The 15,982-nt window shown below is 36.7% G+C and overlaps 1 protein-coding gene across 1 annotated transcript in view; it reads left to right on the top strand.

The window, feature by feature from the left end:
• The window catches only part of GADL1 (GAD like acidic amino acid decarboxylase 1), an 84,400-nt gene that overhangs the window by 11,256 nt on the left and 57,162 nt on the right, over positions 1-15,982 (top strand). Inside the window, exons 2-9 of the mRNA XM_086742741.1 lie at positions 121-293; positions 1,098-1,224; positions 2,936-3,026; positions 3,728-3,834; positions 5,291-5,406; positions 11,199-11,278; positions 11,394-11,448; positions 14,893-15,009. Of these exons, the coding sequence (XP_086598867.1) occupies positions 121-293; positions 1,098-1,224; positions 2,936-3,026; positions 3,728-3,834; positions 5,291-5,406; positions 11,199-11,278; positions 11,394-11,448; positions 14,893-15,009 (866 nt within the window). The remainder of the gene's footprint in view (positions 1-120; positions 294-1,097; positions 1,225-2,935; positions 3,027-3,727; positions 3,835-5,290; positions 5,407-11,198; positions 11,279-11,393; positions 11,449-14,892; positions 15,010-15,982) is intronic.

The following is a 15,982-nucleotide window of genomic DNA, read 5'->3' as shown; positions in this document are numbered from 1 at the left end:
AAGTCCATGTGATTTTTTTTTTTAAGTTGCCTAAATCTTCAGCAATGAAAGAATATTGTTTTAATTTGTGATTTAATTGTCTAGGCCTTGCTCTAATGGTGAGGTTTTTTTATCTTACAGTTGGTATTTGCAAACAGGAGATGCTCCAGAAGAAGAAGAATGCTGTTTTGGTGGATGGGGTCATCCTAAATGGTCCGATAACGGACTCAAAGGCAGGAGAGAAGTTTGTGGAAGAGGCCTGTAAGATGATAATGGAAGAAGTCGTCCAAAAAGCAGATAATGTAACAGAAAAGGTAAAGCTGTAAGTGTTGTTGAGAATTTGTAACAGAGATAATGAACAGTAAAGCAATTTTTTTTTTCCAAGCTTTACTTTATTGCACTTTAAGTAGCCTCAGGATTGCTTCTAGTCTGTCTTGGCTCTGAAGTAAAAAGACAGCCTTCCAAGTTAAGAAAGATCATATTATAAAACCTTTCAATAACATAATTAGCGTGCATATTTGCCAGAAAAAAAAAAAGAGGTTTTTTTTATCTCAGAGTACAATGGACACTTTCTTTGAGATGGTAAATGGGTGCAGTGTTTTTCTTGTTTGTGGTGGTGGGGGGTTATTTCTTTTCACCTCAAGGGCACTGATATTACAGCAGGAGGAACAGTGCGTGTGGTACCGCTGTGAAAGGGCAACATTGAGATTGCTGTGGGTTTCACAGGACCCCTGCTTATGAAGCTGTAGGGGGAGAGGAGGTGAAAATGAAACATACTTGCCTTTGGGCATGCACTGGTTGCACCCACTCCTTGTCAGAACAGCATCTGAAAATGCTGTCATTACAAATCTCTAGCTAAGGACAAAATTTGACCTGCAGGTCTCTTGCTTTTCTGCCTTCCAGCATTCCCCACTCTAATTTTTATGGTCAGGCAGTCCCTGAAACACAATAAAACCAAGATTCCTTCAAACTAGTTTACCAGAAATATTTTCAGGTGGCGTGCTGCACTGCAAGGGGCAGTTTTGTGAAACCACTACTGAATGTTGTGCTTACCTTTATAACCTCTTCTTTCTGGCTAACCTGTTCATTGCTGGTGTCTCCCCTCTCCCCATCACTAGGTTTGTGAGTGGCGTGCCCCTGAAACTCTGAAGCAGATTCTTGACCTGGAAATGAGGGACACCGGAGAATCTCATCAGCAACTCCTGCAGCTCTGCCGGGATGTTATAAAATACAGCGTTAAAACCAGTAGGAATGTGATTTCTAGTGAAGTTATTTTGTATGCTAACCTAGGAAGACAGGATAGTGTTTACAAAGTTCTGTCACCTTTCAGGAAGCCGAGGCTGTGAATGTTTGTTTTCTGCCTGCCTATACAAGTATGCAAACATTTGGCTGTGTTTCCGTTGTTTGACTCAATGCTGGTCACCATAGGTTTGACTAAAATGTGTAATCATGGCAAACTAATCGAAAACTAATTCCTGTAATGCTGTTGACATTAACGGTAGATTCTGTCATTTTGAAGTCTTGTGAAAGTCACCTAGGCAGGTATGATATAACAGTCTAGCAAAACAGGCAGGAGAAGGACCTTTGTGTGTGATGTCCTGCTGTCTGAGTGGTGAGGAGTGAGTTGCCATCGTTGCCCTTGTACAAACAATGATACATTCTTAATGATGATTATCCTACACTTGCTATTGCTCTTTTCAAGCAATAGTCTTATAGGGTGTTAATTTGCTGATAGGCAGTAATTCCTGTTCCAGACACTGTGGAAAGAGAGCCTGCAGTGTTTCAGGGACAGTACACCGCATCTCTGCAGCATTACTTCTCTATGGCTAACTGTTCTGCAGCACGTGTAATACAATTTAATCTTAGTGAAAAGGGATGAACAACATCTGTTCAGGAAATAGTGCGGTGGATCAGTACCTCAAGATTTCAGATGTGGCATAGCTTAGGCTGTGTTTTGGAAGTTGAGAAGGACATTTGATATAGTTAGTTCTGCATTTCTAGGGCACGTTCCCTGATGCAGTCACTGTTGCCACAAAGTAAAACCATAACATAAATTTGAGGGTGAATACATGCCTTTGAAAACCATGGTAAAATAGCAGTACTGGTCTAGAGCGGGTGTACACTAATAATACGGATATAATTACTGAGTTACTGGAAGGTGTGCTGTTTCTCTTACTTATGCAGATTGCCTATAGATTTTCATTTGTTACACTATGTCACCTTAGAAAGGACACTGTATATAAAAATATGCTGTGCAAATAGTCTTTAATGTAGGTATAAACATTTGTTGAAGCCCCAGATAGAATATAAACAGAGGCATACAGATTACCTGATTTTGCATGCAAAAGTACTATGCTGTGGATTATAATTTAGCTGGTGAACCCACTGCTGAACTGACTTGTTTTTACAGCCAGCAATCATATAGGTTTTTCTCATAATTAGTTATATCTCAGTAATTCAAGGCAGGTAAACATTGAACTTGTCATTTTACGTCTGCAGCAAGTTTTTCCAAGCTGTTATACTGCCTCACTATCAATACTGAGACTTTGGTGGGAGCACAGGCACAGCTGCGTGGGACTGACAGGTTCCTGTGTTCTACTGCTTAGCAAAATTTGACTGAACATCCATCATGGCCTCTCAAGACCACTGTTAAACCCCATTATGGATACTCAGTTGTCAATCCCTTTTATTTATTTGATTTGTAAAACTTGTGAGAAACCCACATTCTTTCTGTGCACTACTTAAATCTCTCAAACCTGTTCTGGGACCTGAAAGGGCTTATTAAATTTGCTTTCAAAGGGTTGTCTAACCTAAGAAAAGAACAGTAAGTCCAGAAAATACTGAGAGAATGATGGAGTGAATTATGTTGTGCAGTGATCAGTGTTCAGCTGAGAAGGCCTGGGATATATTATCTTTTTATGTATATCTTCTCACTACTTCTCATCTGTATTTTCAGGTCATCCAAGATTTTTCAATCAGCTGTATGCTGGACTAGATTATTACTCGTTAGTGGCTCGTTTCATTACAGAAGCACTGAACCCAAGTGTGTAAGTGTAGTTCTTTTTCCTCTTAATGATGAATTACCATGTATTTTGGCATGACAGCTTTTTTTATTTTTTTTGCTTACTCTCCTTCTGATTTCTTCTGTTTTCAGTGTTACAGAGGAGGTAGGAAATGTGCAGGAATTTGAGAGAGAAAACAGCCTAGATTGGCTGAATAGCTCACCAGAAACTTGGCTAAGCTGATGAGGCCTTTTTTCTAGTTTGTAAGGTGGAGATTAAGAGGAGAGAACTTTATTTGTCAACACTTTTAAACCTAGACCTTAGTGCATAAAACTTGATTAATCAGACTTACTCAGTTGTTTGTTTCCTTTGAAGCATTCTGCGGAGTTGAATGCAAATGGTTACCTGTCTACTGCTTACTTGTGAATGTAAAGCCTAAATAAAAAGTAATTGTTACTTGCAACAGATCATTATAGCTGAAATTTAAGCATGTAACCTACGTTAAAAGCAAACTCTGATGTATTACTTTGAGAGTGAAAGTGTCAATGTGATGGTGTCAGGAATTAAGCAATTGCTCTACTGGGTCATATCCATAGTGTTTTTAGTTTAGAATTTTACTGCTGATGGTGGTCAGCTTGTGATAGATTAGGGAAAGGTACAAGAAACCTTTTTCTAGTTTTAGTGATATATTGTGGCATGAGTTCTGTAGTCTTAATACCAATCATGATGCTTTTATTTTTATTCAGATATACATATGAAGTATCCCCTGTGTTTCTGTTGGTTGAAGAAGCAGTCATCAAGAAAATGATTGAGTTCATAGGCTGGAAAGAAGGTGATGGCATATTTAATCCAGGTAGGAATAGTTAAAATTTAAAGCTGAGTCATTATAAACCAACTAATACAGTAATTCCATGAGCTTTTAGTTCATATAAAATATTTGAAAATACGTGCAAAAATCCAATGATGCGTGCACACAACTATTTCATCCAGGCTTATTCTTATGTATTTCTAGTAATAATTCTGTGAATCTGATCAGCAGATGAAGGAAAACAGTTCTACATTAAACACAATTATGTGGAAATTAATTGTTTGTAGCTGATACCCTTCCTGACATTATTAACAACAACACAAACAACCTCATTGGACTGTCAAATTGGTTGACAGACAGGGAGCTGATTTACTGCTAGATACCCAGCAGTGGTGCGTGAGGGCACTGGTGTGTGCATCCTGCCTATCGGCTCTGGGAGCGAGAGTTTATCTTAGTAGGAATGTCATGAGCTTAACTCCTAAGAGTTCTGATAGTTTTTTGAAATGTTATGATCAGACCAACTGAATAAATATTTCTTAAGCTTCTTGATAGGCCACATTTTTCAAGTGTGCTGTAAAGCAACATTCCAGCCCACTGTATGGAAATAAGGAAGCATAATGATATTAGTCCATAGATACTCAGACACCAAATTCCTAGGCTAGATGTGAAGCTTTTCTGTCTAATTTGTGTGTGAGAAAAGTAATTAAATAAGTAAATGGATTTAACCTACCCCCTCTAAAAACATAACAACAAAGTCAGTAACTCTATTCTGCTTCTGTGAGTAGTAGCAAAATAAACTAAAATTCCTTGAAAATTTATTTGAAAAAATATATTAATGATATGGATTTTTTCACATCATATTTGATATGTATTTTCAGTAGAATCCTTGCTTTTACTGCAGAATTGCTTGATTACAATTTACTGAGATACTGTTGAAAGAAAAATGAATTGCACTTTTTTTGTGACAGGTTTGTGTAAGAGTTTTTCTTATTATTTTGGTTTTGTTCTTTTAAGTGAATAAAGCTTATCCAGATCTTACCTTGCAAATCTTACAGTTCCCACTCACTGTGGGTTTTTTTTCTAATGGCTTTTTTTTCTCTCCATAATACTCTGAGGCCTGGTTGCCCAAGAGATATCCTAAGCTCTGTATGGTGCAGCCACAGCTGAGCTTCGTGTGGGGCAGCTGAGCTGGCACTGCTTCAGTGTAAATGGGAAGAAGCTGTTGCAGGGTGCTCTCTGTGAGGGACCGCTATTTGGGTACAGTTCTTATTCTTCAGGAAATATCCCCAAAGTGCATTCAAACACGCTCTGTTTCCATGCATGCTGCAGAACACAAAGTTCATCTTATATCTGTAGGCTTTTGGGGAAGAAATAAGCTGTGATGGATGCATCTATAGGCTAACTATATATTTTATTCTTTTCCCTAATAGATCAAGCACTCAGACACAAGACAAGTGCTAGGACTGTGACTAATATGATATCTGTATGTCTCTTTCTGCAGGTGGCTCTGTTTCCAATATGTATGCTATGAACTTAGCAAGATACAAATTTTGTCCTGAGATAAAGGAAAAAGGGCTTTCAGGTTTGCCAAGACTAGTCCTGTTCACTTCAGAAGAGGTAAAAACAAAACAAAAAGAAGCTCTTTAAACTTTATTTCTCAATGGCCATATCATTTGTATATCTGGTGGGGCACTGGTACGATAAATTTGTCATCAGTGTATGATGTGGAATATGGGAGCTGAGTGGAGAAGTCTGATGGTAAATTTCCCTACAGAAGCTTCCTTGCTTTCAGAGAACAAACACAGATGTTCCTGCTCTTTGAAACTGCTGATATAAGAATAGGTTTTATGTGAGGGAAACCTGAAGCAGAATGTATCTGCTATGTTGTGGAGATCTGCAGCATTTGATTTCCCACAGCATGAAGTCTAGCAGGAACTGTAGGTAGGTTTTGGACGTCAAAGGTTTTTTTCCTACAGGTTTAATTTGTACTAAGCTGAGCACTTGTGGACCTGTGAGACGGCTCTCTGTAGCTCCCAGTCTGCCCTATATCTGAATACAGACTGCCTGTGGTACAGAACCAAAACCTCTGTGAAGCATTTTGGAAAAACCTACTGGATCATTAGATAGTTCTCCTTTAAATAATTGAAAATATCTGGCTAGGGTTAAAGTTTTTGAATAATATCTGTTCAAACTGTCTGTGGAAATTTGAATTATATTCATACATTTATTCTGAAGCTAATTTTCTTAGAGGCTTTTTTCTCTCACCTGTCCCTCGAAATTTAAGAGTCTATAATTTGATTAGTACAGAGTTGTTATTAATTCTGAATCTACTATATGAAGGTCCTAGTGGAAGTGAGAACCTTGTTGTACTAGGGAGTATACAGTTACTAGAATAATTTTAGTTCCTAAGTTTATGCTCCAAACAGTTTACAGTGTACATAGACAAGAGAGGCTTATTTTTAAGAGGCCTGAGGGGTGAAGACCTTGCATAAGTTGTCCAAGACAGCACTTGTATTTTGAAATGGAATCCAAATGTCCTAAATAAAGGGATTTTTTTTTTCCAGGCAAAATATATTTAGTTTTTTCTTTCTGAAAAGTGTGTACATGAGATGACATGCCAGTTCATACTTAATCCGTTACGTTACATCTTAAAAATAGCTAAGGAAGAAAAAATGAGGTTACTTTTGAGATGAAGTGCATAGAATTTTTATCATGAAGTTGTAGGGTTTCAGTGCAAGATTTAAGTAAAAACTACACTTTCTTACTCCAAAACAAGCAAACATTTATTTTAATGACAAAAGACATTTTATTTGTCCCACAGAATAAATGTATTTTGATATCCTTGCTTCAGCAGAGAGAACAAAACCTTAAAACATAGAACTGACCAGAAAAAATAAACTGGTAAATTATTTGTAAGGCAATGCTCTTGATATCTATTATTTTGCTTGATTCACAAAATTGTTGTCTTCTGTAGTCAGTAATCACTTACTGTAAAACTGCCATTAGTAGCTAGATACTGAGACTTGTCTAAGATCTCTAGTATTTACTAGAGATCTATCTCTAGTATTTATTTATTTTTATGTGGTTTTGAGGAAGGAGATGTACATATTAATATATCCTTATTTTAGATCCACCTGTACTGAGTCCAAGTTACATTACCTCTTAGAAGCTTGTTTAGTTCAGATATATCATATTATTGAGAATATAGGTAATAAATGGCCCACACTGAAAATAAGTGTATAAGGGCTGGTGTCACACACTTTTAATTTTTAATTGTTTTTATTTTAAGCCTTTTCTTGTGTGTATGTATGTCCTGGAGGACATAGACCTATTTTGCACTGGACAGGCAAATAATTTAAAAAAATGATCCTGTAAAAGTTAACAACCTATGGTTTTTCTTTAAAGTGAATAAGGCAAACAGTGTTGGCATGGACAAGCTATGAGGCTGTAATGAACTGAGAGTATTGATAAGGAGTCAAAACACATGGCTACTCAAAGCAATTGTGTTGTTTTAGGGCTTGGCTTCAACACTGTTGAAATGAAATGATTTTTGTCTTGAGTTGCCAAGTCCCAAAGTTTCAGTCTGGCACTTGGCAGACTGGAAGTGTTGCCTTGCTGTAGAGCAGAGGAATGCATGAACTTTTCAGTGACTTAATTTTGTATGATCTGGAGCTATGTATTTTTTGTATGTTTTTGGATAACATGAAGGGGTATGCTTAACGCTTGGCTCACCCAAGGCCCTCACATGCTCTTTGTGATCCTCATAGGCTCTTTGTTCCCGCAAGTAAAACGATTAGCTACCTAAAATTATGGTGATACATAATGAATACTGAACTTACTCTGTAGTTCTCTTGCTGGACCATTATAGAGTGATTCCTCTTGAGACAACAGCAGTAGTAGATAAATTATTATCTCCCATTTTATTGAGGCATGATTTGTGGCTCTGTAGGAGCTGAATAAAGTTGTAGTTAGCCCACCTTTTTAACGCTTTTTTTTGTTATTTGAGTCCCATCTGAACTTTATTCTGACCCAAGAATGTATTGGATTGATCTGAAAGGAAGAAATCTACTAAATTTGAGGTAACCGAGTGTAGAACAGGATGTGTAAACAGTTGAAACATTCATGCTGATATGAGCAGTTTTTTAGATGGAATGAAACTAAATTCCTCCCCAGTGCAACTTGATCATGAAAGTAATAAAGTGAGAGAACACAACATTAACTCACCGTGTCGTCCCCTGTTGAAATTAGAACAGACAAAAATGAGTAATAAAACAATCTCATAATAATGTAATTGCTTTATGCAATCATGTTTCTAGGAAGCTTTTCAAAATCTAGAAAATACAAATTTATCTTCTTTTTTAATGAGCACAGGGGGAAAGTACCTTGTCTTTGCTAATGTTATTAGGAGAAGAAAACTATGTCTAGATATAGTTAAAATAGTACAACAGTACATCTTAAATGCACTGTTCTAATTTGATCTTCTGTTCAAAGGCATTCATTTCTTACTACAAATGGCTACAGATTTAATAATATGTCCAAACAAACAAAACTGCAAAAGACATGGCAAAACTGAACTCACAGTATTTAAAATAATTATTTCAAATTACGTGTATAATCTAGATACAAATAATACCTTTTATCTGGGTATTTCTTTCTCTTTTTTTTTTGAAAGAGAGCTATGAACAAGTGAATTAGTTGACACTGTTGCAACTGGAGATGCTAAATGTTCTCTGGTATATTTTTTCTTAAATTGATGTGATGTAATTTAGCATAATGGCTTCTAGTAATGATGGGGGGGGGGGAATTATTGTCTGTTTTCAGTCAATGTAACTGAAAGACTGCTTCTTTCCTCAAAGAATGCATATTCCAACCCTATGTAGTAGTATAAGTCTTGTCCCTTTTCTGTCCTACTGAAGACCTGACAAAATTTTCCAAGTACTTTTCCAAAAGTACTTCTGGAGGCGAGAAATAATGTATCTTACAGCCTGTTTTGTTTTGGTATTCCCTTTGTTCTTCTCTTTCTGTCTGCTTTTTTGGTATAATCTCTCAGATGCTGAAGCCCCTTTTATGTTTCTCTGTCTCCCATACAGTTTTCTATAATAAAATACATGATTTAGTGTTTGCCTGTTTTCTAGTATACTGAATTTGCAGGTCTACAGCTTTCTCAGTTTAAAGCAATATGATTATTCCTGGTGATTCATACCTTTCGTTTGAACCTAATGGATAGAAATCAGTGATGGAGGTGACATATTTTAAGTGATTCACTAATCAGTTGAAAATGTCTCCAAACTTCTACTGAACAGCACGCAGTCAGTCTGCAATTGTTATTACCATTACTGATGTAATTTGATGTAATGTAAGACTAATTATCCACCTATGTATGTTATTATTCTTGTAACAGTCTAAATGAATGAGCCCTAAAGGCTTTGTGGATGTGTCATATTACAAAATTAAGCTTTCTTAAAACTACCTGATAGTATTGAGCAGTGTCTTTGTATGCCTTTATTTTAAAAGTGGGTGATGGTGGAGGAAAGCTATTTGTCAGAAAGAAAAAGAGCCTTTTGAGATGATCCATCTCATCAAAATAAGCGTGATAGGCTTTAATACCCTTAATATATTCATACCCACACATTAAAATGTTGTACATTTTTCATAATTATGTTCTGCTGTAACTGCATTTGTGTGAACTCTTTGGAAGAAAATGGAATTAATTAACCACCTGGCTTCACCTCCTGTATGAAAAGTAACAACTCTAGACATCTTCACGGTTGCTGGAGTATGCATTATTTTAACTCTTCAGTAATAACGTGAAGAGAGCCAATTTTTTTTCCTTTTTTTTTTCCTTTTTTTCTTTTTTTTTTTTTTTTTTTTTTTTTGTGAGAAGAGCAGTGGTAATCCAAAGCTTGGATGATCTTGATTCTGAGAACTGTGTCATCCTATGAGATGCTGCATACTCTCAAAACTGACTCCATTACTATGAGTGGGTAGACATTTGGCATGCTGCAGGTTATTCAGAGTGGTTTTGACATCTAACGATATCTTTGGATTAAGAAGGTTACTGTATCTTGAACTCCCAGGCTAATCTGGAAGGTGGATTAAGCCAAGATCAGCATACTCTTATTCTGGAGTAAGACAAAATGTTTTTATGCTAGAATAACAGTATCCACAGTAGAGCAGGCCCGAATTTGTAGAGATGGATGTTGGAAATGTGGTAAGATCTAAGACCTTGAATATTCGTTTAACAGAAAAAAATCTTGTAAAAAGTAGAGAGTGGACTGTGGGCCTGAGCATCCTCCTTACCAGAGCCATTTTACCACATTTTAATTCAGTGCCAAGTGAGAAGTGGGCTGTGTGTATCTGTAAGCATTCAAAGATGCTTCTGGGATGAGACCTAGCTAAAATACTTTATTGAAATAGTAACTTCTGGAAAATGTAGGCTGGTCCAGACTGGAACCTTTTGCAGAATCTCTGTTTATTTAAAGACTTTGGAAGGTGTGCTTAAATCCTGTGTAAAGTCTGCTTGCTTTCCTAATGGCTTCTAAGATCCACATTCACACCAACAACCTTGGTGTTTAAACACCAAGATTTTCTGGTCCTTTTGCAGAGATAGGATCTTGAAAGCCTTGGAAGTCTCAGTTGTACTGCATCTAAAGTCTTTGGTAAATCTTGGGACTTGAGTTCCTTGATCCAGTGAACAGAATTGCTAGATCAGGCCAAGGTCGGTTTAGCATAATATCCCGCCTCTGGCAGTGACCAACATCTGATATTTAGAGGAAGCATATAGGAAAATTAGAAGGATAAAGTGGCAGAGGCTTTAGATATATCATAAGATACATCCTAATTAAGGGTGTAGTTTCCAAGAAGGGGTACTTTTGGACTTTTAGATCTATTGGTTGCTTCTAGGCAGTTGAGTTCAATAGTCTTTGGACCTTTCTTCTCATGCATTTCTTAAGTCTTAAACTCATTGATACTTTTGACTTGGTTCCATTAAAATATTTCCGAACAAACAATAATTCTTCCCTGATGATGCTTCAAAATTTCTACTTTTCATTCTACTGCAGAACCAACTTTAAAAAAATTGTATAGAATAAAGCTTTTTATTTTTTTAAGTCCACATTTTAAACTTGTTGCCATTCTTTTTTTTTGTCTTACTTTCCCCAGTCTTTGGTGTGTCATTAATTGTTAAATACAAGATGGTCTTGGTGCTGTGTAACTTTGTCAGTTTTCTTTTTTTTTTTCTTTTTTTTTTCTTTCTTTCTTTCTTTCTGTTGTCATGACTGTTAGCTGCTATTAAATTAATTTCAGTGTCACTGTTCCCTACACTAAGGAATTTATTTCTTTTGTTTTAATTGCCTAGGATTTTTTTTTCTTTTTTTTTTTTTTTTTTTTCACTCCTCTTTCATTTACAGTGTCATTACTCCATGAAGAAGGCAGCCTCCTTCCTGGGTATTGGTACAGAGAATGTTTACTTCGTCAAAACAGATGAAAGGTAAGCAAGCAAAAGCCATGGCTGTTTTCTCTGAGCCTTTTAAAAATATAGTAGTGCTGAACATAACCAACCTATTTGCACGTAACTGAAAAAGTTTTAAATCTGTGTCCCTTAGAGGTAAGATGATACCTGAGGAACTGGAGAAACAAGTCCAACGGGCCAGGAAAGAGGTGAGAGGGGGAGAGAGAGAGCATGAAGGAGAGAGTAGAACTGTATGCAGACTGTGTGCTTGTGTCTGAGTGAAAGGAAGGAAAACTAAGAGTGAGTGAAATGTTAAAAATAGGGCAGTTAATGTACCGGTGTCTGTCTTACAGGTGCAATCTGTCTGCCACAAGCTTGTGGAACAAGCCAAGACTTAGAGGTGCTACACTCGTACAAGGGAGAAAAATTCCATAGTGTTTACTACTAATGAAAATCCCAAGTACAGCATTGCTTTGAAATATTTAACACATTTCTTCTAGGATTTCTTTTGCCCTTGATCCTTTTTTTTTTTTTAAAAGGATGCAGTATTTGTTTTCCCTAAATGGTAAATTTTTCCCTAAATGGTAAATTAAAACTGTAGTTTTTTTCAGTTAATTACAGCAAATATTTCTCTATCCTCTGCAGTGAGCAAGAGCTGTAGCATGTGGCTTAGTCTCTAAAACTATCATACAAGCTATACATGCTAAATTTGGTCCTTTCTAGTATTGTAGCAAGAGTGCAGAGATTCTCTCTTGTGCCTCTTTTCCCTGAGGGACTTTGCAAAGTAGAAAGGCCAGCATTTGAAAATGTACTGGTACGTGCGTTTAGACAACATTAACATACATACGCACAGTCTGTAAGACAGCACTTACTATAGTCAACATAATTTACTTTAGAGAGCTTGGAGGACTAAATGTGAATTTTAAGGCACAGAGCGTCTTGTTTTGGCTTGGTTAGCTCACCTTCTTTCTCACTTCGATTTTGTACATGAGAGCAGTAGGATTCAGAGCTCAGCTCTTAGTCCACAGTCTGTGAGTACCAAGCAACTGATGCAATGTCCGTGGTGTCAACAATGCCTACCATGGAATCCTACCTTGAGAAACTCGACTGTTGTGGCTGGTAGGAAAGCCAAGGCAGTACTGTCTTGTCATGCACTGGTATGGCCACAACAGCTTTCACTAAGACCTGATTTGGATACCTGTTCTGCCAAACAACTATCTCCTCTTTGAGTTTTGTGCTAAATAGCGTAACTATCAATACATAGTGACCCTAATTACCTAGCAAACTCTCTTGCTTGCATCTTTCTGTACTTTGCATTATCTGTGGAAGACATCTGTACTTTACCCATGTAAGGAAGAAAAAGGACTGAAATAAAATGGAGCAAGAGAAAGCAGGCTGAGAGGAGAATGAGCTCTTTGCTCTTAAAAAAAAAAATGGAATTTTTGTTTGTTTGTGTAATAATAAATTTAGTAGTTATTTTAAAAAAATATTCTGGCATTTCTGATTTTAAAAAAACATTAGCTTAGCTATGCTACTCTGCAATTTAAAAACAAATGTTCTATGTTTAAATACTCTCCTTACAGGAGAAACACTAGTTCTTTTGCATTTTAATGGAAGTTACAGGTGTATTGGAAGGTTTTCATTTCACCAGAGCTTCAGCGTGTCTGTCCTTGATAGAGTGCTATTTTGCAACTCTTACAGAAGGATACTTCAGTGAATTGTAGTGAATATTCTAATGACTTTAGACAACAGAAGATATATTTGCTAGTGGTAGGAGCACAAAATTATCGCTGACTATCAGCAGCAAGAGTCTTAGGCCTCTTTTTACAGGATTTAGTCAGGAAGATTTATTTAATTATATTGTCAAGAAGAATAAAAATTTAATTCCCTTCTTTGTGGGGAAAAAGGTAATGGTAATCTTTGTAATTTGTAGAGATCCTAGACTTGTCCCCATATTCAGTCATGTTACCTGCTGACTACTGGAGGAGCTTTGACTTTGATGTAGCTGTGGGACAAAATTGATGAGAACACTAACAGAAACTGTTAAGTGCAGCAAATACATCTTTGTCTCACTTGCAAGTGTGTTTTGTACTTGAGCTTCAAGCTGTTTTGTAAGTGTGATTGACTTTTGTAAGTTTTACTAGGAATGAATGACCAAGAATGATAGGCTGGAAATTCTTTGTGAATGTATGGGATTAATTTAAATTCATTTCAAGGTTACTTTTCATTGTTTTAGCAATTTGTAAGATATTTTAAAAGTACAAATAAATCATAATTATGCACCATTCTAACAGTCCTCTAGACTGTTAAAGAATATAAAGCTGTCAGAGTGTAAATATGAATCAAACCTGTCTGTCTCTGTAGTGGATGTTTTAAAAAGGCAGCACTTTAAATAAATTAAAAAAAACAGATTTCAAAGACTCTTGTAGAGTTTGATTTTTCAGCTGGTGTCTGATTTCAGTGAAACTACATTGAGTCACATCAGCAGAGAAATTTATGTAATCTGAGAGATTTAACTCACTGCAGATAAACTTCAGGGATCCCAGATTGTACAATTTAATAACAGCTTTAGTGCCTCTTCAGTCACTGCATTGTCATACTTCGGACCAGGTGCTGAAACGTGTGGAGGACTTCCTTCAGCGTGTATTTACCAGCAAATGAGACTACACAGTCGTTGCTAGGGCTGATGCTCTCAGTTTCATGGAGTTGTTATAGACTCCACCAATTCTTTTCATTGTTTCAGTTTCTGCTCCTAAGTAGGCGCAGGCACACACATCCGCCAGAGTATGTGACCTCGTCTGCTGTTGTAGTTGCCCCCTGCTGTTAGCTGAATGGGAAAGTAATGAGCAAAGCCACTGCAAACAAAATGGATGGCTTGGGATGGTTGTCTGAGACTGCAACCAGAGCATAGTTTTCCTTATCCCATCTAGCCTTTTCTTATCCCATGTCTAACCTTAAAACCATCTAAGATTTCCAGTGGTCTCTCTTCTAATATTCACTTACCATCTACAGCCCTTCCTGTTTTCTAGACAGGGGTAGGAGCAAGAGAATAGCACTTTCCTGTGGACCAGGCGTTGGGGTCAGATAGCAGTGACTATCTCTGTCGCTGTATGTACTGTGCCAGTGCTGCCTAAGGCAAATCGTGTTCCCTAACTGAAGTTCCTCTTCACCAGGCAGAGGATAGGGGCATTGCAGCGACAAGGCAGGTGGGACCCCTAGAGGGATGAGCCCTTTCCTTGCATGGGTTGCCTGCTGGCTGAGCTAGTAGCTTTATTTTATTTGGCAGAATGGCAGCGAATATGGTAGTAAAATGTGGAAGAGTGAGAAATGAAAATCAGTTTATAAAGAGAGATGTCAAATATCCGGTATGTTTTGATCCTGACAAAATTAGCATCTGTCAAAACAGTCTGAAGCTGCTGAAGTCTACACTGAGATGGTGTTAACTCAAAATGGGAAATGTTTGGGTTTTGTTTTTTTTTCTTTTTAAAGACTCAGCACTTTTAAATGTGGTACCTTCTGCTGGGAGACTAAAATTTAGACTGTTGCATCTTTGTCCTACATTCCTTGACCTTTTTATGTTTTAGCTTCGCAGATATACTGGAGGAAATGTACAGTGCAAATGACTTTTTGTTTTGTTTTGAATCCTATTGCAGGGGTCAGCACCATTTCTTGTCTGTGCTACAGCAGGCACAACAGTTCTGGGAGCATTTGATCCTCTGGATAAAATTGCCGATATCTGTGAAAAGCATGGCCTCTGGCTTCATGTTGATGTGAGTTTGTATACTGTGTAGTTTTGTTTAACATTGCTTTTTTAATAATTGTTAGTTTTCTTTGACTGTTGATATTTCTGTGTACAAGTAAGTTGAGTTCTAATAACATTTATTTTTTTTTTTGCATAGCGTACAGAAATACATTCTGATTTGTCTCTGTTATATGTGTTGAAAACCGGAAAGTAATTTGGTTGTGACAAGCAGTGAAAGCTGTTTTGTCATTGTCAGGTTATATTTCAAAATGATTTAAAAATCAATTTCTTCTTCCTTCTTGTTACTGCCTAAAAATGCTTCAAGGATGATGATATACAAATATAACTTCAGATTCTTTCCACATTTTGTTGGACAATGGGCAAATTAGAATTGTGGTGTATAGTTCATACAGACTAAAATAAAGGTATACTTTTGACTCAATCAGTCATAAATTATTCTGTTTCATATTTACAGGTTTGAGTTTCTTGTAGATCTCCTTAGGTTTTCCTAAATTGTTCAGAAATTTTTATTTTCTTATTTCTTTTTAATTTTAGCTTTGGATATTAAAATACATTCATGAACCTTTTTGGAATAATCATTGAGTCTTTTTATTACCTGAAATAGCTGTAAATGTATCTTTCTAGTTTTCTAGTTTAGGTCTCTTAATATTTTCTAAAATTGCATTCTCTTTATCATTGCAAGGCCACAAATTCAGAATGGCTAGACTAAAAGTCACAGAACAATTGGAGAATCTGGAGAAACGTTAATGGAGATTTTTAGACCTGCTCTAAATTTTTAAAGTGTTTAATGTTGAGTATTTAAAGATAAATCACATAGGCAGTGATGTCTGTTTCAAATAAATGTCTTACAGACATTAATAGGGTCTCTGTATGTGTGAGTCAAAAGAGTTTTCTTATTGACATCAAGGCAAAGATGCAGAATTTAGCCCTAGTATTTGAAGTGTCTGCAAAGCCTCCTCATCGTTTTGTGCTGGTGAGAA

This window comes from Chlamydotis macqueenii, chromosome 2, assembly GCF_036417535.1.
Source record: "Chlamydotis macqueenii isolate bChlMac1 chromosome 2, bChlMac1.mat, whole genome shotgun sequence".
NCBI lineage: Eukaryota > Metazoa > Chordata > Aves > Otidiformes > Otididae > Chlamydotis > Chlamydotis macqueenii.
The sequence above is the reverse complement of the archived record's forward strand: the minus strand, read 5'-3'. Positions and strand labels throughout refer to the sequence as shown.